Genomic DNA, 24042 nt, shown 5'->3' on the forward strand with positions numbered 1-24042 from the left:
ATCGTTGCGGGAAGTTCATATCTTTGACGGATGTTCTATCCTGAGTAAATACGAGGTCTACTGTAAAACTACATAAACGGCAGTCCATCTAAATCCTTAATGAATGTGCTGCGGTAGGCTACTGTATGTCAAATGAAGGCAATGTTGCAGGACTGCAGACTCATCATAGTAATACAGTCAGTCTGAGTGGAAATTGAGGAGGAGTTTTTTTCCTTGCCTTGTCTGACACATCGAGAATATTACAACGAATACCAGCTGGAAGCCTCATAAATCATCGGGGCCTGCAGGACAAAGAGGATCACATGGCGCCAGGGCGAAGACGATGCTATAGGGTTCAACTTTGGTAACGATAAGAGCCTCCATTCAGAGAACAGGGTTGTGGGAAGTAGATTATCAGTACAAGCGAGGTCAGGGGACGGGGGTATAATTAATACTGTATGAATTAAACCTATGACATGCTTCTCCTGCCACCCACAGATATCTGATTTAAGTAGAAAGGACGGAGGAGAAAATGTGGGTGGAGAGCAAAGCACTGTGGGTGGGTGGAAACAGGGGAGGTGGAGGACCCTGCAAGGAAACACTTCTGTCTGCCTTTTTCAGGGCTCAGTATTGCTCTGTCTCTTCTTATTAGAAAGCTAATGCAACTGTCTGTTCTAATACTGGAGAGCAGCTTTTATTCTTTCCCCCCCCTCCTTTGCAACCTTTTTCTATTCTGTATAGCACTAATCTGTGCAGTAGCAGCAGATGATAAAACGGGGCACATTCGCTTACTCTTTTCACAAGCTTTGTCGAGGCAAAGACAGTCGTTTGTTTCAACAACTTTGCAGGAGGAAAAAAAAGATGAAAACTTTTCCAGGTGAAATGTTCTGTAGAGTTTCTGTAATTCTTTAGAGGTTTTCTGTTGATATTTCCCTCAGAAACCTGAAAGATAGCATGGCCTTCTTTGTTTTAAGCATAAAGAACCCCAGTTGTACCGCCTTTGAAGTGCACAAAGTGTTAGAGCTTATAGAGGTATTGTTCTTGGAGAGAGAGGATGAATTTTAGAGTGAATTTAAATCTGCAGGCTAAACTTTTACTGGCTCTTGAATTGTAAAGATCAAACATGTCTTACTGGACCTTGAATGCAAACTAAGAACCCCCGGGCCAGAAAGAAGGGAAAAAGGGATACATGAGGACTTGCCTGCAGATAATTCTGATGAAAATCCACTCCTTGTTCAACGCAATTGCAACGGCCCTGTGGCCTGTTAGTGTGCAGGTGTGTTGCAGGTCCTGTGATGGGGATGGAGCTGAGGAGACCAATCAGCATGACTGGGGACACCTGGCCGGAGCCCCAGGTGCTACTTAAGCCCAGCTATCCGGAGTCACGGGGCGATCGTGACTCTCTCCAAGAATTATGTGGGAAACTCTCGCCGGGATCCCTGCCCCTCGCCCAGCCTCTCACTTTACATCCGGAGCTTGTTTGGTTTTTAAGTTGACTAAAATCTATCGTTTCAACTGTTTCACTTTATAAAAAGGAACAGGTGAGTAGAGCATTATTGAGTTTCTTATTCTGTCAGTAAATTATCCAAATGAAATGTTTATCATTATTTTAGTCAACCCTAAACAAATTTATTGTACCTTTTTAATAATGACCTTACATGGTTAAGTTAAATTAACTTCAGAAAATCAAATCTGTTCTGAGAAAAAACTAATAAATGTTTAAAGATAGGAACTTGCCATCCCACTGAAAAACAGTCCGTAGAGATTTAAAGGCGTAGTTGTAGTTCAGTCCAACGTTTCATTTGGATTCATTTCTCCAACAGTCAACTATTTTCATAAAAAATATATATATTTTTCAAAGTCAACTTTATTGTCAATCTTACTCAGTTTGTGTTTATAGAGAGAGAGATCAAAAATACTTTTAAATCAAATAAAATTATACAATTTACAGATATGTATACAAATATATATATATATATATATCCTATATACACCATCATGTATAATGATGGTGGACACTTCACCTCCAGCAGGGCAGATGGCTGCACAAGTCCATCGGGGGATGCTCCCAAAACACCGACTCACTCACAAAGAGACCAGACTCGAACACTGTCACCTGATAGGCCTGCACAAAAGCCTTCACCCCTTCGGCCTTGTTTACAACCCCCCAGTTGACTGCCATGACTCCGTCCAAGTTGTACCCCCCGAGCACCCTCTTCATGAGGGACGCGCATGGAGTGGATGAAAGTCCCGACCGCAGCACAGCACCAAACTTGCTGGCTGTCAACCTGCCCCGCCTGTGTAACTGCCACTTTGTCCGCTGTCCTCCGGTGGCTGTCTGGATGGCAGCTTGCTGGTCTCTGCTCAGTCGCATTGAGGCAAGAATTGCCTCAAGCCCCCGACCCCCATGCCCCTTCACCAGCTCCGGCACGGTGACAATGGACTGATGTTGCGCCCCTCAGTGCAGACCTGAACCAGTCTCCATCCTGAGTGGCGATGTCTCTGGCCAGTGGGTTGTATGTCTCCTCTCACTGTTGGTAAAGTTGAGACACCGGCTGGACTACTTTGGAAGTGCCAGGCTTCCTCCACTGGCACTCAACATCTGTGGAGCTGATCTGCCACATGGCACATATTGCCAATGCTGCAGCGTGGCTGCATTTGTACATCCCCCGTGTACAATCACAGACAGCGCTTTCCATCGCGCCATCGTCTCCCATGCAGATCTGTACAAATAAAGTAAGTACCATGTTTGTTAGCATGCTATAATAGATTGAATGAGCAATAATACAAGGATGGTCCGGATCTGGGGGTGGGAGGGGTTATTTTTCCATAGTTTTGTCCTCTTGTCTGATTGTTGTTATTGTTTGTTTTTTCTGTATTTTTTGTAATTTGTGTTGTACTGGTTGTGATTGTACATTGTATTTTTCTAAATGTGTATGAATACATTTTTGAAAAACATTTGATCAACAATAAAAAAGGATTTGGTCAGGATCTAGACTCAGTGTGTAGTTTATTAATTAATCAATGCTCTCTACATTAGGAAAACACATACCAGAGGGAGTCACACACAGCTGTGCCTGGATAACCAAACAAATTGACAAGATAACCAAAACCCTTGAATCTACACACAGCAAATAAACTCAAATGACACAACGAGATGTAAAAGGAGATCACACATACAGTATAGTCGATATAAAACTGGCCGCTTCAATCTGAAGAGCAACTAAAACAAAACACGGGAATTTACCTTGTTCTTGTGAACACTAATGTTATCCACAGCACACACAGACCACGAAGTTCTAAAGGAGAAAACTAGTTCCTGAAACAAAACACGTTAGTGTACCTTGTTAGCTAATGTTAGCTAGCTGACATTAACGTTACACATTGCACTCATATTACTCACCGTCACCAACATCTTGTAAAGCCGGTCCCGCTGCTCTTACAGAACCGACTAACTCCCCTTTCGTGTATGTACAGCTCTCAATGTGTCCAGACTTGTAGTCACCTCGTTTTATACTTTTATTCTCATTCTGAAAGAAACAGGTGAAATTTGCTAACGTGACGGCCGTCTTTGTGATGGTGACGCGTATTGTGCGAGACGAGAGACCTGTAGTTCACTCAGCGGTTTCACACAAAAAAATGTGTAACTTCACAGTTTTACGACACATTTTTATTTTTTTGACTTGCAAAATATTCTTTTAAATTGACAAACATCATATGTGTCATTCGTGGCACAATTCAAACGGGATCAAAAGATAACCTTTCTCTCTCCATTGACTTCAATGTATAATTTTACGCTTCCGGGGTCCCATGGAGGCTCCCGGAAAGGGAGGGACTTCGCCTCTCTATAGCTCCAGCCCCCACCCTCCCTGTGAGCACAGTGTACTCTGATTGGTCGGGACACATAACATGAACGTGCCGGGCGGCGCGGTCCCGTGGGTTAGATGCGCGTTCATAATGCAGAGGGAAATAACTCTCAGAATAACGTTATTAGCACATTTTACAACTTGAGGACCGATTGTTTTTAATAAGGGCTATACAAATGTTCATACTGGGTAGTTTATTTAGTTTCAAAACAATTATCCAACGATTTACAGACCACTCTTTCCCCATGTAAGTCAATGGTAAAAAGTGTTTCCGGGCCTGGCAACCAAACAGAAGTGTAGTACCGCCGTTTGGCCAGCACGAATATTTTCATCTGAGTCCGGTGCACTTCCTGGGGGCTTGGTCATAACAGGCACTGAGTAAAAAGAAAATTAGCTCTCTGATAAATCCACATTGTGTGCAATTTCTATGTTCCCTGTAAGAAGAGATTCTGAATACCTACAATGTAAATGTCAGTTTATCTCCAGCGCGCTGTTTTGACTCTCCATGAATGGCTGCATGCTGAAGCACAGGCAATTATGGGCGACAAATAAGCCACAATGAGAAAAAAAGAGTGGAGTGATATGCAGACAACAGGGAGTTCATGGAAGCTAATTCACTCACAAAATATCTTCAGTGGCAGTGTGCAGGGAAACCAAACATTGCTTCATTGTTAAATGTAATAGACATGAAGCATCATGAACATTTCGGGCCTGATGCAAACGAGCAGAGCAAATGATCCGGATTCAGTTTAGTGATATTGGCTTACTACCTAAGGGACATTCTATTAACTGTTATCTCTAAAATTTAGAAAACTCCTCCACACAAATGTAATGATTGGTCTTAATGAATGACATTGGTTTTCTGTTTAATATGGTGGCTCATTCTGGTTGTGCAATTATTATGTTGTTTCAGCTCATGCTTTCTCTTACCTATGTTGTCATGGCAATCAAACTTACTTTTTCTAGCGCACAGCTTTCCAAACATCAACAACAGACGAGCTGATGACAGAAAATGGTGCTTAAAAAAAAATGTCACTCATTTGCTAAATGTTGGAATAAAACCAACATAACCCAAAGGTGTAAAAAAAAAAAAACTTTTAACACATTCGCCAAATATTGGAGTTCTTTCAGTGTTTAACAAATGTGTGAAAAGTGTTGTACATGTAATTGGGTGGTGGGTGTGTAAAGAGAATGTAATACATAGGAAACATTATTTCACACTTTTCTTAAATATTGGAAAAAGGATGCAACATATTGTTATCATGTAAACACATTACATTACATTACATTGCATTTAGCTGACGCTTTTATCCAAAGCGACTTACAATAAGTACATTCGACCAGGAAGACACAACCTTGAGGAAAACAGAATCATATAAGAACATCAGGTTTCAAAGAGCCAATCGTTTCAAGTGCTGCTCAACTGGCTATAGATAAGCCAGTCCTTTATTAGTATATAAGTGCTCTGTTAGCAGTTCTTTGTTAGTCATTCTATCGCTCGAAGTGGAGTCGAAAGAGATGAGTTTTCAGTCTGCGCCGGAAGGTGTGTAAGCTTTCTGCGGTCCTGATTTCAATGGGGAGCTCATTCCACCATTTTGGAGCCAGGATAGCAAACCCACGTGTTTTTGCTGATGGGAACTTGGGTCCCCCTCGCAGCGAGTGTGCAGCGAGTCGTTTGGTTGATGCAGAGCGTAGTGCACGTGCTGGGGTGTACGGTTTAACCATGTCCTGGATGTAGGAAGGGCCAGATCCATTCGCAGCATGGTACGCAAGTACCAGTGTCTTGAAGTGGATTCTAGCAGTTACCGGAAGCCAGTGGAGGGAGCGGAGGAGCGGAAACACTTTTCAGATGTTTGTTAGATGGTGGAATACAATATACTACTTTATGTTTAGCTACCATAATTATGCATATTTGAAAAAAGTAATTCGGGAAGATAAAAACAACTGACTGTAATGTGAGATGATGGAATGGGTGCTTTGACTTCTCCCCCCCCCCCCCCCCCCCCCCCCCGTCTGAAGCACCTTGATTAGAAAACCTTTGCTTACTTGGGTAACACAGTGACATCACAATGTAACACTTATATAGCGCTCCAACACATTGACCGTGATAGGCTAAGGTCCGGGACTTCTCTCTGGGGACATTTATATTCATCCTGATAACACAGGTATATTTGTAAACATGTCATTACCCTTTTCAATTAATTAACTCAAACATAACTATTTTCATTATGTAGTAAAATTATATGTACAGTTCTGAGGCAAAATAATTCCGGTAATTAAAAATAACTGTGGAAAGAGCAAATCAGGAAAACTCTAGGGGGCTAAAAACTATCCACTGCAGTGTAAAGCCAAACTCCAATTATGCATTATCTTGTTGTTAGGGTCAGGTTCATGAATGAAATCCATTAATTCCGACATAGTGCTGTGCACAGTCCCCAGAGCAGCTTCAGGTTGAGAAAGAGGATGCTCATGTTCCTTATCCAAACCCATGCAGCAATCAGTTATTGCAGTCTTAATATGTTGCTAGTTTTGTGGTGTGTTGAAGTCGATACTGGGGAAAACTATTAGAAAACCTTGACAATCGCTTCCTAGTACAAAATGTGTTCATTGGTGGCCAAAAGCCATTGGATTTACAGCTGGCAAGAGATGTCCTCCTTCAACCCAACTTATTACAGAAACATCATAAAGTCTGTCCGGGTTTTTTTTACAAGGCTATCAGCAGGAGCACTGTAAGGCATAATAATGATGAGATGGAATAATTAATTTTCATACGTGTCACTTGAAACTTTATGAGGGCAGTCTGTGGCCACCCGACATATTAAAACTCTGATGTCCTGTTGTGTGGAACATTGTGGGGTCATGTGGTGCTCATAAAGGAGCCGGTTTGCTGGAGTGGGTACCGCAGTGGGTCGTTTGGTACTCATCAGGTCTTCTCTTGCCCTGGTGGCATGATTAAACTTTGGAGGAGTCATCGGATTTGCCGGCACTTGAAGATTAAGCTGATCTCAGACAATCCCTCAAGCAGAGGCAACCATCCACCATTGTAATTTTATGCTAATAGAGAGATATCGTTCACAATGTAGCAAGCAGCAATTCAGAATCTCTCGCTCTCTCTTGCACTCATTGCCTTTTCTTTTCCCTCCCTCACTATCTCTTCCTCTTTGTCCCCCTGTCCTCCCCCTGTCCTCCCCTCCCTCCTCTTCAGACTTTGCTTTAGTTTAAGAAATCCCTGTGACACTATTGAGCCCCAGTCAATCTAATCTTGTGTGTGGGACTGTGTGGTTGTGTAACACTGTCCCAGCCTTTTGTAAACACATTATGGATGATATACTGCATAGTTTAAAAGGATCACACAGAAGACTGCATTGTTCCTCATCTTGTCATTTGTTTGTCTCCTTCAACACACGCAAAAGCTGTCCCCCTGTTATAGTCTATTTTTAAACCAGCTGTTTTTTCGATGGAGTTTGTGCGTCTTAAACCTTGTTGTCATGTCCTAAATGTTGTCGTGTCAACCCTTCCTCTGCATATATATTGGTAATTTGATAGTTATGCCCAAAACCCAAATACTCCTGCAGTATTTATGCATGACATCTCCTGTGTGGTTAAGGTAAGGACACTTAGTACAAGTTCTAAAGGCCTTTAAAACCACATTTCTCACTCAGTGTCTTGCCATGATTGATTGGGTCTTATAAGAGCACACACCCTCCTGCCCAAGTCAGAAGAGTTTTATATATCCCCGTTAGGAAAGCTCACCTATAGTGTTGCTGTGCTCAGTTTAAACAATTGGTTGCTATGTACTGTTGTTGTTTTGTTTTTTTAAAGATGTTGTGTGAGATGGTCTGCCATTATTGTGAAAAACTATTAATAATTCATATAGTTGCATATTAGAGAGGACATATGTTAGTCATTTCAGGTTCATATTTACATTTGTACCTCTACTGTGGAATGTCTCAATTCTTTAAGGTTCTAAAAGGTCTTTATTTTTCCTTTGCAAACATGAACACAAATGTATACAACACACTAAAGGAAAGGTTTAACCCGAATAAACATAATATGGCCTCTTTAATTATAGCCATGATATTTAACTTTTCATGTTAAATACACACAACTTTACGGTTGAGCCGTCAGTTGGCTTTACTTTTGAATGTAAGTTTATGAATTTCAGACTGCATCATCGTCTGCAATATTGTCCTAAGCCAAAACAACATGAATCCAGCTGTTTATAGTTGTCCTGCAGTGCAGCGCCTGCTATGCAGCCAGGACAGCAGGAGAGGCTACTTATGTCTCTGACAGAAGTGGTCCTCCATACAAAAGGACTTTTCACAACAAACATTTATATCTGTCTACTTGTGCAGAGTTTGTTTAGGTGTCTTTTGTGATCGTGATTTTACTTCCAAAAACAACCTGCAATCAGCCATTTTGACATTATTGTAATGATGTTGAAATGACAGATAATAAAAAATGATCGCTGACGGATGAGGACAAGGACAGCCTGGGGGGGAGAAGTGAGATAATTTGACTTCCTTCTGAACCACCTGTAGCATCAGCCAGATGGTGGAGTTGAAAGAGTGTGTGTGGGGAGGGACGTCTTGCTGATTATGTCCCTACTCACTTGAGGGTGCATCTGGTGTATGAAGAGTCTGTTCATGCTGTTTCTCTGCAAGCGGAAACCACGACTATTTTTTTGGGGTGTTTAATATGAAGCACTGTGTCTGTGCGATGAATTAGGCATAATGAGGCAGTCCACAAAGATGTCATGCTGCATACTAAGTTGTAGTTTTTTTGGTACAGTAGGATATTTCAAATGTAGCTGAAAAGCTTCCTTGTTACTTTTTCACTCATTTCTGTTTATTTTGTATGCAAGCTTAGTCAAGTTTGTTGTTCTATTTATTTATTGTTCAGTGATAGTCTGACTCAATGGTCGATATGTGGCTCGGATGAAATTTCTACTAAAGCTGCTACAGGCTTTTACATATTTTCTTTCTGACCTGCACAATGATGTTTGAGAAACAATGTTTCAGCCACAAGTAATATATTCAGCTTCAAAATCCTTTTTTCTTTTTTTTTGGGAACAGTAGTAGCCTAATTTTCTCATAGAGATTGGAGAACCTTAAATCTTCCCTGCATATACAAAAGCTCAGCTTTGAATTATTATTTGTGTATGATGTGTCTTTTTGACACACAGGTTCACTAAAATGGACTTGTCTCCCTAAAATAAATCTGTTACTATGCATGTATTGTTCGTTTACCAAGTTTATCCACTGGAAACAAAACGTTTTCTTGAATTGAAGTCTATTGTTTACTGGAGGTTTCCCTCCTTATACTTGTGTGAGATCAGATGCATATAGGACAGTTGACTTCTGAAATCGTTGTGATGTCGCATAAATGCATTTGCATGCACCAGTTACACTCAGATTTATGATGAGCACAGCTTTTTATTTCCAGCATATGAATGTGAAAACAGCCTTCAAGTGTCAAACTCTACGCATACATCAGTTTGTGCAGTGAAGGTCAAACACCCAAGCACAGTTATAATAAGCAGACTATATTCTAAAGTCAAAGTGGAACTGTTAATGTATCCTTTAAAAAGCAGTGGTCAACAATGGCTGAAAGTTTGAGAATCCTCTAAATTCTCTCCCACACACTGCCTGAAATGCCTCCATTGGACTCATTTGTTGTCTATAGTAACATATTGACATAACACTCCCTCTTCTATTGGCTAGCGCTACCTGATGGCTAAGGGATGGGACATCTCTAAGCTGTTGACCAATCACAACAGAGCCGGCCAGCTAACCAATCAGAGCAGACTGGGCTCTAGTTTTAGACGCTTTAGGCGCTTTTCCACTCAGGGCCTCGCTCGGCTTAGTACGGTATGGCTAAGCCTCGTTAGACCTTGTTAGGCCAGGCTCACTTTATGCTGCGTTTCCATTACAGTTTAGTAGATGGGGCAGTATCTATAATAACGCAGTGTAGGCGGAGCCGTGACGCCATCTTCAATGCGAAACACAAAACCAACATCAGCCGTTAGCTGTTAGCCCTCAGAGCTCACAGCTCCTCATATCTGTTCATAAACTAGACACAAGTTAAACAAGTACAAACCACAGACTGTCTGTGTCATGGCGAATACAGTCGCTGCTTTATTTATGTATGTATAGGCCGTTGTTGTGAGTGTGGACGGTTGGAGCATTGCGTTAGCTTAGCCGATCTCCATTCAGAAAACACGCATTTTAAAAGTTTTTTCGCCTGCCGTCTGTCTGCAGACTTGTCAAAGCATTAATTCATGTTTTTTACTAACCGGTATCAGTATGTTGTTACTTCGGCATCATTTTGAATTACAATTAAGTCACAGTAAAATATGTTCATGTTGTAGTAGTTGCCAGCGATTCTCTCACTAGTTTAGCATACTCAGCCTGGTTGTTGGCCCGGAAAGAACCTCAATTTTGGAGAGCCAGAAAAACTGTGAAAAAATACCCGCTAGCCAGAACTACGCCTAGTGGAAACGCAACCAAAAACGGGCTGGGCTGTGGTGGAATGCGCCATATGAGACAAATAAAGAGCTTTTTGAACATTAAAGCATGGAGACATGTCACAATAGAGGCACAAAATACAAATATGAACCTGCAAATTAGCATAATAGGGCCCCTTTAATTACGCCCTTCAGTATCTATTGTAATATGAATAGTTAACTGGCTACTCATGTTCACTTCAGGTTAAGCAATCATATTTTTCAAGGAAGTGATAAACAACTGTGCTGGAATACACCATTTTAAATTTAGATCTGAAAAAAACAATCCATATAAACGCGTGGGATGTATTTACATGTTAGTTAGTCAATTTATTGAACATGTCAGAATCAAAACAAATATATAACAATAATATATATATATTCTCCTTTCTTTTTTTTTTTTTTTTCTTTTCACTCAGATTAATAATTATAACAAAGTACCAAAAAAAACCAAAAACAAAAAAACAAAAAAAAAAAACAATAATAATAATATTTTTCAGATAGTCTCTGTTCATGTTCAACAGGGGCAAGAAGAAGCTTAAAAAACTTTTCTGGTCCTACCCCCTCTAACATATATTTTTCTTATAAAACATTAGGTCATCGTCATCATGTTTGTCTTGTTAATCTTTTCTTTTTTTTTTACAAAACAATCAGAAAGAAATTACTTTTTACAATTACAAGAAATAACAACAAATGAGATTTTACAGGTCCTGTTCATAACCATTAATGATTAGACTCCTAAATAATACTTTCATTTTAGATAGACTTGTACAATATTTCAGTGCATCGTTACAGTTATTCCACAGACTAACACCTTTTGATGAGATGCAATGAAGTTTGGCATTTGTTCGTACGGGTGGTTTTTTGAAAATGCAGTTTCCTCTCAACATGTGTATGCTTTCTCTCTGTGTGAAAAGTCCCTGGATATTATGAGGTAATTGTTGATTTGCGGCTTTGAACATAATTTGAATAGTTTTATAGTCAACCAGGTCTTGTAGTTTTAGTGTTTTTAGTTTGATGAACAATTTATTTGTTGGTTCTCTGTAGGTAGTTTTATGTATAATTCATGCCTGATGAATGCTGTTTGACCTTCTGCATAGCATGAATACAAGAGAGGAACCCACACACTGACATCAGGGCGCCCTTTAGCTTTTGTTAGTCATTTTATCCTCGAACAAAGATGACCCATGTCCTCTGAAAGAGACCTTTTTAGTTGAAACAATGTGAATAAAGCTTCTAAAAGAAGCTGATTCCACTGTGCTGATACACCACTGAGTTGTTATTCTAGTAGAATTGTCCATGCAGCACACATTGAGGTCTTATGGCTGTGCACATTTCTATTCCAGTCTAACATTCTCCATAGAAAAAATGAATCAGAGATAGACAGCAGCAGCAATCCAGAGAATAATCCAACATAAACATTGAGGATCATTTCCATGAGCTGTTTTCTCCCATGCAGCTCTAATCATTTGATTTCACATTCCCTGAGTACACTTACTATTAACACATCTTGCTCACCTTTTCCACCATGTCACAAGGCTTAAAAGTGATTCCATCTACATCTCCCGAATCATGACTGAAATGGGAGTGAAATCAATTAAAGATCACAACCTTCACCTTATCAGTCTATGTCATGGCAAGAGCAGGTGGTCCCGAAACTCAGTGCTCTCTGTATATTTGAAGAACAGAAATCTGATCCCCGAAATCCACCCTCGAGCAGAATGTCTATGTTTTTCCTGAGCTTAAGCAATTGAATCCTGAAGCTTCAGTTGAACCAAGGCTGTAATTTGTGATGTGATGAGGAGGGAAAAACCCCGAGCTGCTCCATTGGCACTGGGGCTCACTGAAGCAGTAGATAGGATTTGTGGAGTCATAGAAATGATGTGTAGTGTTTCACACCCAAATGAGCTTTATTATATCATAGGGCACATTGTCATCAATCAGAAACAATATCCATTTATGCACCCTGAATGTAATTTGTAAAGGCGAATGTTTTGTATTTAATGCTGTACTGTGGAACTGTGTCAGCTGTTTCTATGGATATGTTACATCAGTAAACTTGTTTAGAGGACACAATAAAAAAAATAAAAATAAACTGTCCAATAGCAAAAAATATTGTTTTTGTTTTAGAGTTTTCATAGGAGCTGTGGCTGTTTTTGGTTAAAAAAAAAAAACACTATTACAGAGAACTAGCAATGTCATATTACCATCAACTTTCTAAAAAGAGTTTCACACATAAACTTGCATTTTTGACCCCAGAACTTTCGAGTCGATATCAGAGGGGACTGCACGTGCTCCGGTTCGAAGTCTTTTGATATTTTACTTGGCATACAGTTGAACTCTTAGCTATTCACATGAAACGCTATCCTTCCTCCTCAGGCATTCTGGGAGGTGAACCTTACGGTGCTATGAAAGCATGAAAGACCATTCAAGAGTTTATCATGGCAGGCGAAGAAGTGTCTGCTCGTGTTGGCCTTGGAAGATACTGTGCTATGCCTTAATTCTGACACTGTACCCGAGGCAAAGAGAACCCACTAAGTGCTGTATCTTCTGTGCACTTCGGGGGTATTACACTGTGGTCACAGCTGATACAAGTCACTTCGAGCACACTTATTTTCTACAATCCGAAGATTTGTTTTTTCACTTTAACACAAAACACTTACTGTACTTCAGAATTGCTTCTCTCAGGTACTGGGACAATTGCCAGTGTGGTAAAAGCCCTCATTAAAACAGAAAATGTTCCATAGTATGTGTACTCACAGAATCACAAGCATTTCTTCACTTCTTACTGGAAACAAGTAGCCCCATTGGCGGAACATTTACACACAAGCTAGAGAGAACTCCTCACAACTTCAGATATTAGAGATAACAGTGGAAACAATAAGACCTTGTTCACATACAAATATAAAACACTTTTTGTTTTGTGGGTTCTGCCCAATTTATTTTTGCATAACGCATCACAAGCTTTTTTACAATGCAGGATGGAAAGAAGTAAAAAAACTCTTTGAAATGTTTTTAGAATTAAATAAGAATCTAAAAAAGAGGTGAAGTGAGTCTATTCTATGACAAATGTATCCGGGTGGAAGATGGATTAGTACAAGTCCACTGTGGTCAATAATTGATTCACTTCTACAAATGAACAAGTACAAATGTATACAGAGAAGACGAGGATACAGAAAAACAAGATTCAACTCCATGCGTTATTGTGCTTATCAGAAGAAAAAAAAAATTAATAGGTACATGAAGCAAGCACTTTTTTAACCCTTGTAATGAAAATGAACACAGGACACGGATTAAAAAGCGCAGAGGGAACAGTGCACGGTCAGCAAGATGCCATGCCCCAGGAGAAAGTAATACTTCACTGTCTAACTCAAGTCCTCTTTGACACAGAGGCACAGATTGATGCAGGGGCGCAGTCGCTTGGCCTTTCAGTTACAAGCTGGCCTCTAAGCAGCAGGTCATCCGTCCGTCCCGAGGGGGGGGCCGACCTCATGACTTACTGAAAGGTACAACTCATGAGAGGACACACAGGATTGAAATGACAGGTGCATGGGTCCGTGACTCTTGAAGTTGTTCACCTTCCATAAATGCACTGTGGCAAAGGTCTACTAGGTATACTTCATGTTTTACATGTCTGTCTGATTCAATAGCTGTTTTTCTCCGGCATAAAGTTTGTAATAGCTTATTGGTAAATAAATAATCACAAGTTGGCAAAATAATTTTGATTTTATTTAAAGTGGACCTATCATGCTATATTTAAAACATATATTGTAGGGCCATACCTATATAAAACATGTCTTTTTCAAAATACCAAACAGATCATGCATTGTATGCCTCATTTCGCTCTATTTGCTCTTTTCCAGCCCTGTTTTAGCAAGGGCTGATTCTGTGACTACAGCACCACTTAGAGGCCTGGCATATGTACTACAGCATCTCCAGCGCTTTCGAGCGGTCTCTTATTCCCCTGATAGGTGGAGAGTTGCTCATATACAGTAGGCGGAGCACCCCTTTTCTGATGTCAGAAAAATTCAAATAATAATCAGCTCCATTGCAGCCCCGTTTTGAGAGATTTGGGTTTGGAGGAAAAGAGAGAGGGTTGTGTTTTCTGACACTTGGTGAGTTCCCTGACACACCAGGGACACATATTCATGTATAAAAGACGTACAAAAGTGCATTTTGCATGATGGGTCCCCTTTAAACAAAAGAAGAAGAAGTGACATAGGAGGAAGTTTGGGTGTTCGACAGCTTAACAAAAAATGGGGATAAAAAAACGCTTCTTTTTTTGTATTCATCTTTAAAAAGACTTGTGAGGAAAAGGTCACCACTTCAATTCCTTTTTTCTGTGCAAGGTTTTTTGAACTTTGGCTATTTGAAGGACTTTTTCTTCATAAATTGCTTTCGCTCTACCAAAAGGACATGTGTTTTCAGTAAGATAAACGACATGTTCTTGTTTCTGCACACATTAAATAATCAGTTCAACACATCTTCTATTAACATAACAGAATGTGGCTACACAGTTCTTGTGTCTGATCCGGTTATTCCATGTTTAAATGTAACTCTGACAAACGCTCTGTAGATGTTAATAAACATGAGATTCGACAGATTAACCAATAGAATGAGAAAGCAGAATTTAATTACAGTAAATGCTGGGTTCCTTCCAAGCGAGTTATTGCCAGTACAAGCAATAAAGAAAAGTAAAACAATGCAATTTAACGTCTAAATAAATGAAACTCAAGTTGTAAAGAGAAACCGCAATTAATCAAATGGTTTTACAAACAAGCTCCTGAGAGCCAAACCTCTACTTAGACAGCATGTGGTGCTGTTTAACATCTCCTCAAATCCACTATCTAACAGTATCTGTATGTGAATGTAAATGAATCTACAGAACAGAGGACTTTCTTGATCCATGAGTTCTTTTTCGCTCCACAAAAAGAGCAATGTTGCATGAGAGATAAATGGAGCCAGTATTTAAACTGCAGAATAAAGAGCTTCTTTACAGTTGCTGAACCAGAGAGGATCTCTTCCTTTCAATGCCTTTTGGAGGAGATGTAGGGCCCATTAGACTCTTTTGCTTTCTGATGATATTACACTTCCATTTCCAGTAAATCTTCCCCTGACCCCTCCTCACTTATTTTCCAATGAAACCATTACGGCTAAAACATTGTTTCTGCCCTTTCTGCCTCCTTTGAAAACCATTACCATACTGGGAGAGGATGAGGTAGAAATTGCACAAGCAAAAAAAGGTAAAATGGGAGAGCAAGGAAATAAAGAGACCAGTGATAGTTTTTATGAAAGGACTAGTCTGTAGTCTAAATGTTAACTCAAGAAAAACCCTCCGTCAACATTCAACACAGCACAAAAATAGAAACATGCCCTAATCGTATAGACAAAGGAGGTAGAATTGCTCAAATAGATAAATAATCATACTGATGCCTTCATGTCCTGCTTTCCTTGAGAAAAAACGACGGCACTAACTATAGGTAATGTATTTAAATAATATGGTTTAGAGTTAAGAGTAATATGCTATTTGCACCCGGTTGACTATAGTGAACAAAACGATTTGTAACCGGGTGACTATAGTCAACAATGTGTTTGCACCCGCGTGACTATAGTAAACAAGCTATTTGCACCTGTTTAAATATTCTCATCTTTGTTGGCAAAAGATTATGTGCACAAAAACGTTTCAATTCATCATGTTATTGGAAGATTCATTTGATGCATGATTTATGCAAGAGAACATTATTTGATGTTATTATTATTAACTTATAAAAAATAATTAGAATCTGGCACATTTGCAGATTATTACCCAGGTCGGCTGTTTCCTGACAAGGCTAACAGCTGCCGTTCATGGAATGTATCCAAAGGAAGTGTTCAACATCTTGAGGGAGAAAATACAACAACACCCAGTTTGTGATTAAGATTCTGAACCGTGTGAAACTTTCCTCTTTTTATCTGATGTCTGATAAGGTTTCCCCATCAGCTAGTAAGTGAAAAACTCCTTAAAATTGAACTCTTGGGGGCAAGCTAACTTCTGCAACATCTGTCCGTGGCATAATCACAGACACCAGATCGTTATTTCTTAACAGTCTGACGATTATTGTGTTGATATTCAGCTTCATTTGACATCTTTGCCTCATTCTCAACTTTCACATGAATTGTACTTCATTTCAGTATGTCCATGTATTGCTACTATACTTCTACTCCCTTGCATTGCAGAGGGGAAATCTCGCACTTTTCAATCGCTTACATTTATTTAAATGTCATTGTTACATATACATAGACATATGGATGCAGTACTTTAATACTTATCTACCCAGTTTAAGTGTCCAAAATGTGTTTCACTTTGACAAACTACAACATTACATGCTCTTGCATGTATATAATTACAGTATATCATATTTTTCATTATTACATGGCTTCGTTGAATACGCAATTCTGATTGGTCAATTCAGAACACGTGACACGTTGTTAATACAGTAGTACAGATCGCTGTCAAGGACTTATTGACTGTTGCTAAGGAGGATCAAGAAAGAGAAATTAAAAGAGGGTAAAAGATGGAGCGCTGGACGTCAGAGTTTAAGGACTTGTTAGTGGATCAGAAACTGTGAACAGTCGTAAAGTTGTTATTGTTGTCGCAGTTCCAGCCATTTGTGTGCCGTGGAACGGAGTTTTTTTTTTCTTAGCGGAAGAAATACGATCATTTTTAAGTCAATAAAATAATTTCAATTAATATTGGGAGTCGATTCCTTAGTTCTCATTCATAACACTCTGTTGTATAGTTTGTTTAGTATGGCCGTGTAATAAGCGGGATAATGTGCACTCGTCTTGGTCATCAAGGCCTTCAAGCTGATCAAGAGCCCTCCGCTTCACGTCGGGCTCTCTGATCAGCCTGTCGGGTGTTCTTTTACCCACAATGACCGCCTCGTTGCACATTATCCCTTACATATAATAATGTGAAATAGCCATACCAGGTATTTTGATACTTTAAGAACATGTTGCTCCTATATTATTGTACTATTGTAAGCATTGGGTTGAGAGGTCATGTGTTGTGAGCATGCGCAGTCTGTCCTGGTGTGGTGGAGGAGAACATGGTGTGTCTCGACAATAATAAACGGAGGCGCTATCTGGAACGCTCCAAAAAGTACGAAGTTCCTGAGTTTTTGTTACACAGAAGTATCATTGAAGCCTTAACACCTCGTTACACTATTACTTAAGAAACCTGATAAATTCAGGACTTTTACTTGTATTGGAGAATCTTTAAACCTATTTATACTTCTACATCTGTGTACTTCTTTCAACATTGCCACCAAACAATCGTTGGTGTCATTTACAGGAACCTTTCCAACTGAATGATGAAGATGTGTTGCAGGTTCCCAGTGTAAAGCTGGGTCCTGTCATTGGCAGCCTCTGTAAGTGTTGGCAGGATGCTCTGCCTCCTCTAATGCATGTGGACTCTAATGGCAGCTGCGGCTTTTCACCTGACAGTGGGGAGTTTCATTGGGAGAGTGCGACACATGTGGAGGTTCCTGCTATCTCCCCAAAACCATTACCTCTGTTTTGACTCATGACACAGTGAACCGTTTATCCAGGCCTATTTTAAATCACCATATCTCAGTCGCTTTTGAGGCTCCCTGCCTCAACATCTCAGGCTCCTGCCAAATCAGAATAGTCTCTCCTTTTAAAAATATCTCCCTCATGTGAAGCTTATTTTCCACTGCCTCCTTTTATAGTAACACCATTTGATTTGTTTCATATATAGTTTTGCTGTTGCTTTATTGTGGTTTTATTTATATCTTTATTCAGCATGTAGATATGTCATAATTTAGCGTAAAGCCTAGTTTTGATGTGCAGTCCCTTTGCCTGTTGTTGCTAGGTATCTTAGAATATTACAATATAAATAAAATACCATCAATATTTGACACACTGATTTCATGGCTCAACCTCGACTAATGGCTGAAGTTGTGTGCACTCGCAGTATTCATTAAAGGGGACCTATTATGTAAAATCCACTTTTTAAAGTCTTTTATACATAAACATGTGTCCCCTCTGTGGAAAGAGATTCTGAAAGTTTCAGGAAAAAAGATTCAGCTCTCTCTTTTTGTCCTGATCCATTTATATAAAAACCTGTCTGAAAATGAGTTGATCAGATTTTGGCCACTTTATGATGTCATAACGTGTTTTTGGCTTGTGTGATAATTAGCCAATCACCAACCAAGGTAAGCCCCCTCCCCTTAATCACCTGAATCTCCTCCTAGAGCACCATGGTGTTCTTTTTAACCAAATGTCTCTCAGAGGGGCGTGGGGAGGGGCTCCTTATTTTCATCTAAAGTAACAGAGGGGATTATGGGATGCTGCAATGATCTGTTTGGTGTTTGGAGCCAAACACTTCACAGACATCTTTGTATATCTGAGACCTGTAATATATTGATGAAAAACAGTATAATAGGGGACCTTTAACATTAATGTCCTTACAAGTTTATCTGGCTAAACTGTTGATGAGTTTCATTGAATGTATCTAGCCACTCGTGTTATTTTCCCAGTTGGACAAATTGAGCCAATGGTCATACTTCAACCACACTAGAAATGTAGTATTGTGTGTTTCTTAAAATGTACATATAATTGGTGCTTAAAAATACAAATGGTAGCCTAGTTAAATAAAGTGTTATGCTATGTTAGAATCATTTCAGCTATTATCACCGCCGGGATGTGTTAGTGTCATTAAAGAGAGTTAGTAACCGTCTTTCCCTTTATTGAACAAAACAGACAATCTCTATTAAGAGCTGCTTTAAGTCCTTAGTTTTCCACTGGTAAAATATAAACATCACTACAGTGAGAGGGGAAGGGAAGAACCAATCATTCAACTCCTGGCACCTGTCCAGCTTCAGCCTAATTAGGTTGCCTCGACATCGCTTCGCTTGGCGGTGATTCTGTGTTATTTGCCAAGCATGCTGCAAGCTAGTCATGTCATTGTGACCACAGTCATTCTCCCAACCACCATCACAGTAATCTGACCTGTGATGCATTATCACATTAGAGCCATTGGTCATGCCTGTGCAAATCAATCAAGTTTAGAAATGTAATCTGTGAGTCTGGTGGTGTAGGAAACCTGCCGCAGGTTTAACTGCATTAGTTATATGTGCCTATTAAAGTTTAATGGTCATGGAAGCTATTATATGACTTTATGCTTCTTTTAGTCTGCCAGTATTGTGTACATGTGTCAGTGTCACCCTACAATGCCCTGCAGCCAAATATTCCAAAGAAAATCATTAAGGAGATATTAGCGGGTCTGTGCTTTCCTTCAAATGCCTTTTTTCCATTTATTTTGCCGTCATGAAACATTCAGCACAGTTAGCGGCGCTTATTGCAATAATTCAATTGTTTTCTGGCTTTTTATCCCAAGCTCCAGTGCTAATACTAAAGCACAACCATCATAACCTTAATTTCTCTTCTTAATATGCATGCACATTTATCTAACAGGTCGCCACCTGTTGCGAAAAAAAGCTGCGATACCTTTTCAGAATCGCAGCTAGACTTTCATTTCAAGCAACACCGGTATGCTTTCTTTCTTTCTTTCTCCGGAAATCAACTAAAACTTCTATTCAAAACCTGAACAAAATCATAACGGAGTGTGAAATTACCCTGAGGCCCTTATTGTCTGTGTTCTGGGGCTGAGCAGGCATTTGAGGGCACTGGTGCATTTTGAATGGCTGCATGCTGGGCCTGTGCCATTTCTGAGGATTACATGAATACGGTTTTGTGAAATATCCTGCAAAAAGAAAAAGATTCAAACAATAAGTGTTTTTGCTGAGTTGACGCATTTAAGTCCACAGTGAATTAAGATGGCAAGCGTTCAGGAGAAAGCGAAATGAGACACTGAACAATACATCTAAAGGGACTCTCAAAGCTAATCAGAGGTTGCACTTTATATATAAACCTTGTTTCAATGTGAGATACAAAGGGGTACATCACCTTCAAATATAGGCAATCTATGATGTTATCCTCTGACACAGAAATACATTATTTTGATTTTGACAGTTTCATACTCATTTTCTCATTCTGTCTGCAGGAAACAAGGGAATAACTTCTCAGCTCTGTTGAAGAAAACTCCACCTAAAAGCTTCTTGTGAGCTCACTAGTTAACAAATGTATATGGTAATGAATGTGTTATATGTAAGGTGTTAACTGCATTATCCGTACTTTAAAATAAATTGGTGATCTGGAGTTTTTGTGCCTAACTTTTTGTTGGCCAGCCGCAGTGACTTTCTGGAGTTTCTGATGGTTGCTTGGCAAACTCATGGTGACAACGAGACCCCATTTTGTTACCTTGATGCAGAGCCAAGCTATAATTTCCCCTCTGACTCCAATCTGCTAAAATAAGCTAACCTGCTAATGGTTTTAGCTTCATATTTAACTGACATACATGACAGTGGTCTTGGTCATCTCATCTGTTAACCCTCCTGTTATATTCGTTTTTTGTAACAGCAATAATATTCGTGGGTCAATTTGACCCAGTGCATGTTTAATTATCCAAAAATGGTCAGAAGCCCCAAAATCCAGATTATTTTGTTTACATAGTTTGTACCTTGTATTACTATCAATGAAAGCAATATTTAGTGCAATTGTGTTATTCACCCCTCACAGATCATGATTCCATTAGAATAAGTCACTCGTTTTTCTCAAAAATATACATTCAAACACATTTTTCTATTTTCTTTTTTACATTGGAAAAACCTTGATATAAAATACATTAGTTTTGCATAACATAACATGTTTTAAATTAATTTTAAAATGTTCCAACTTTTTTTACAATTGGTTGATGTTGATAAATAGAGACGAGACACCTCTTCTGTTCAGGGTCAAATTGACCCGTTCACTTAGAATCAAGCCAAATGAGTCAAAAGGATTTGTATTGAAAGTATTTTATTGTAACAGCAATTAAGTGTGTGTGTGTGTGTGTGTGTGTGTGTGTGTGTGTGTGTGTGTGTGTGTGTGTGTGTGTGTGTGGTGTCTACACAGCACAGGAGGGACATGTTGTCAATGTGTGCTTTACGCAAATGTATTTTGCACAAAGCACACATGTCGTGCTGGTCTTGGTGTCATCAGACGGCTTGCACACCTGGCACCTTTTCCTCTTCCTCTTTCCCCCAGCGGCAACCTAGAAAGATGAGGATGAGGATTATTTTACTATGTTTTTGCTGATGTTAGTGCATTGTAAGAACCACTAACATGGAGATGTAGGAACAATTGTATTCATTGCTACCAATACAAGGACTGCTCACAATGAATAAAGAACGTTCATCCATTTCCATGTTAGTGTTCACACACACACACGCACACACACTTACCTCACGCATAGGAGTAGTTGGTGTAGCCCTCTCCTGGATCTCCCTCACTGTTGCAGCAGCGGCTGGGGTCCTTGGCATGTGCTGCCTCCTTTTAATATGAGGGACGACAAGTGCCTTCCCCAGCTCCTCAAGGAACAGGCGCCTCCTGTACAGCTTGGACTTGTTCCACTCAGGGGAGATCTCCGTGAAGATAACAAATGCGTTGTAGGCCGATATATCGATCAGGTTATAGAACATTACTAAAGGCCAGCGTGCCGTCATCCTTTTGGTGCTGTAGGTCCCTGTGACTTTGTCCAGGTTGTCCACCCCCCCTTTGGTGGCATTGTAGTCCAGGATGAGGTTCGGCTTATGATCCTCTCTGGTGCTGATTTCAGCATTCTTATGGAGAGTGCTCATGAGCAACACATTGTTTCCCTTTTTGGGGCAGTAGGACACAAGGGTTGTGGTGTCTGTGAACACAAACTTGGAGGATTGAGGGACCCTGTTCTTGATCACCAGCATTTCGGCAGGGAGTTCCGTTCTGTTCTTTCGTACAGTTCCAACCATTGTTAGCTTTCTCTTCAGGAGCTCCTGACCCAGGCTGTAGGACGTGAAGAAATTGTCACAAGTTATGTTGTGACCCCTGAGACCCTGTGCCATGTCGAGCACAACCCTCATGCCCTGATTCCTCTCTGGGGCTCCTCCAACTGGCTTTCCAGTGTAAACCTGCAGGTTTAATGCATAGCTGGAGTTTGCATCACATGCTGCCCATATCTTCAAGCCATATTTTGCCGGTTTCGAAGGCATGTATTGCTTGAACAGGCAACGACCTCTGAATGCCACCAGCCTTTCATCCACTGTGACATTAGGTCCTGGGCTGTAGAGAAGTGGAAGCCGCTCTACCCACTTGTCCCACACTGTCCTGATAGCTGCCAGCTTGTCTCTCTCACGTCTGCCAGCTCTTGTGTCACGATTATCAAATCGGATCACTCTTGAGAAAATGTGGAAAGTCCCCAGAGACATTGTGGCTCGAAATATATTCCTGCCTGTGTCTGCGTCCCACAGGCTGGCTGTCGATTCATCCTTGGATTTGTAGACCCCAGCCAGGATGAGGAGATCCAAATACGCATGTAAATGTATTTCGTCCAGCTCCTTCCACTCCTCCCCATACACACGTCTCCCTTCCAGATGGGTCATATCCAGACCGATCTTCAGCACTGTGTTTGAAATGACCAGCTCAAAAGCAGACTTGATGTCTGAGACACGAGAGACTGCCATCCTGGTGGGCCCTGGCACTGCCTTCATTATGTTTGCTGCCGATAGTGTTGCCTGGCGTCCATTAGGGGATGAGGACCACTGAATTTCACCATTTTTGGACATGAATGTCTCATCTGGGCGAATATCAATTTCCTCATCTGATTGATCATAATCAGAATCTTCATCTTCATCGTTTACCTCAAGGTAGTCTTCATCCTCGGAAACGTTCTCCTCTATCTCGCTGTCGTGATCCTCCTCAAGGATGTATTCCATATAGCCCAGGGCTGTCCTCTCTTCACTTGCGTTGCTCATTTTGTCTGATAGTATTGTGAGTATACTGTACATTAAGTGCAGAGTATAATGTATCCCAGTGTGGGAGGAGCTTACCCATTACACATTTGAGACTTGAACCCTCTGACCCCCACTTTCACTAACAGGTGCGGTGTGTATTTGTGTGTGTATTTGTGTGTTTGTGTGAGAGTAAAAAATAACAATGTATCACTTTTGAACCCTCTGACCCCTTCTAGCCTCCACTTTCACTGCCAGGTGCAGGGTGTCTGTCTGTCTATGGAAAATTACGATATATATATTCTGTATATCGCATTTGAACCCTCTGACCCCTTCCAGCCTCTCTCTCTCTGTGTGTGTGTGTGTGTGTGTGTGTGTGTGTGTGTGTGTGTGTGTGTGTGTGTGTGTGTGTGTGTGTGTGTGTGTGTGTGTGTGTGTGTGTGTGTGTGTGTGTGTGTGTGTGTGTGTGTGTGTGTGTGTGTGTGTGTGTGTGTGTGTGTGTGTGTGTGTGTGTGTGTGTGTGTGTGTATTTCTGACCCCTTTTAGCCTCCACTTTCACTGCCGGGTCAGATTGACCCGAATACCATCTCTGTGATATAGACATGTAGGGGGGGGTTCCAAATGCATGACATGAACCATTTTCATTTTACTTGTTTATTACACTAATTAAGGTAAGTAGAAGAAGTTTCATACAAAAAAAATACTTGAAAGTATTTTTCGTAGATTTTCAAACGGGTCAATTTGACCCTGAAAACAGGAGGGTTAACAAGAAAGCAAACAAGCATACTTCTCAAAATATAAAACTGTTCCTCTCATTCTTCAA

At 40.3% G+C, this 24042-nt stretch overlaps 1 protein-coding gene across 1 annotated transcript; it reads right to left on the minus strand.

The window, feature by feature from the left end:
• Window positions 1-21369: 21369 nt before the first annotated feature.
• On the minus strand, window positions 21370-23471 carry LOC117454405 (piggyBac transposable element-derived protein 4-like). The gene is made up of 2 exons (XM_034093630.2): window positions 21701-23471; window positions 21370-21505 (listed from the first exon to the last, which is right to left on the minus strand). Exons 1-2 carry the CDS (start codon window positions 23274-23276, stop codon window positions 21450-21452), a joined length of 1632 nt encoding a protein of 543 aa, XP_033949521.2. The 5' UTR covers window positions 23277-23471; the 3' UTR covers window positions 21370-21449.
• Window positions 23472-24042: the final 571 nt, after the last annotated feature.

Source organism: Pseudochaenichthys georgianus, chromosome 10 (genome assembly GCF_902827115.2).
Source record: "Pseudochaenichthys georgianus chromosome 10, fPseGeo1.2, whole genome shotgun sequence".
Classification (NCBI taxonomy): domain Eukaryota; kingdom Metazoa; phylum Chordata; class Actinopteri; order Perciformes; family Channichthyidae; genus Pseudochaenichthys; species Pseudochaenichthys georgianus.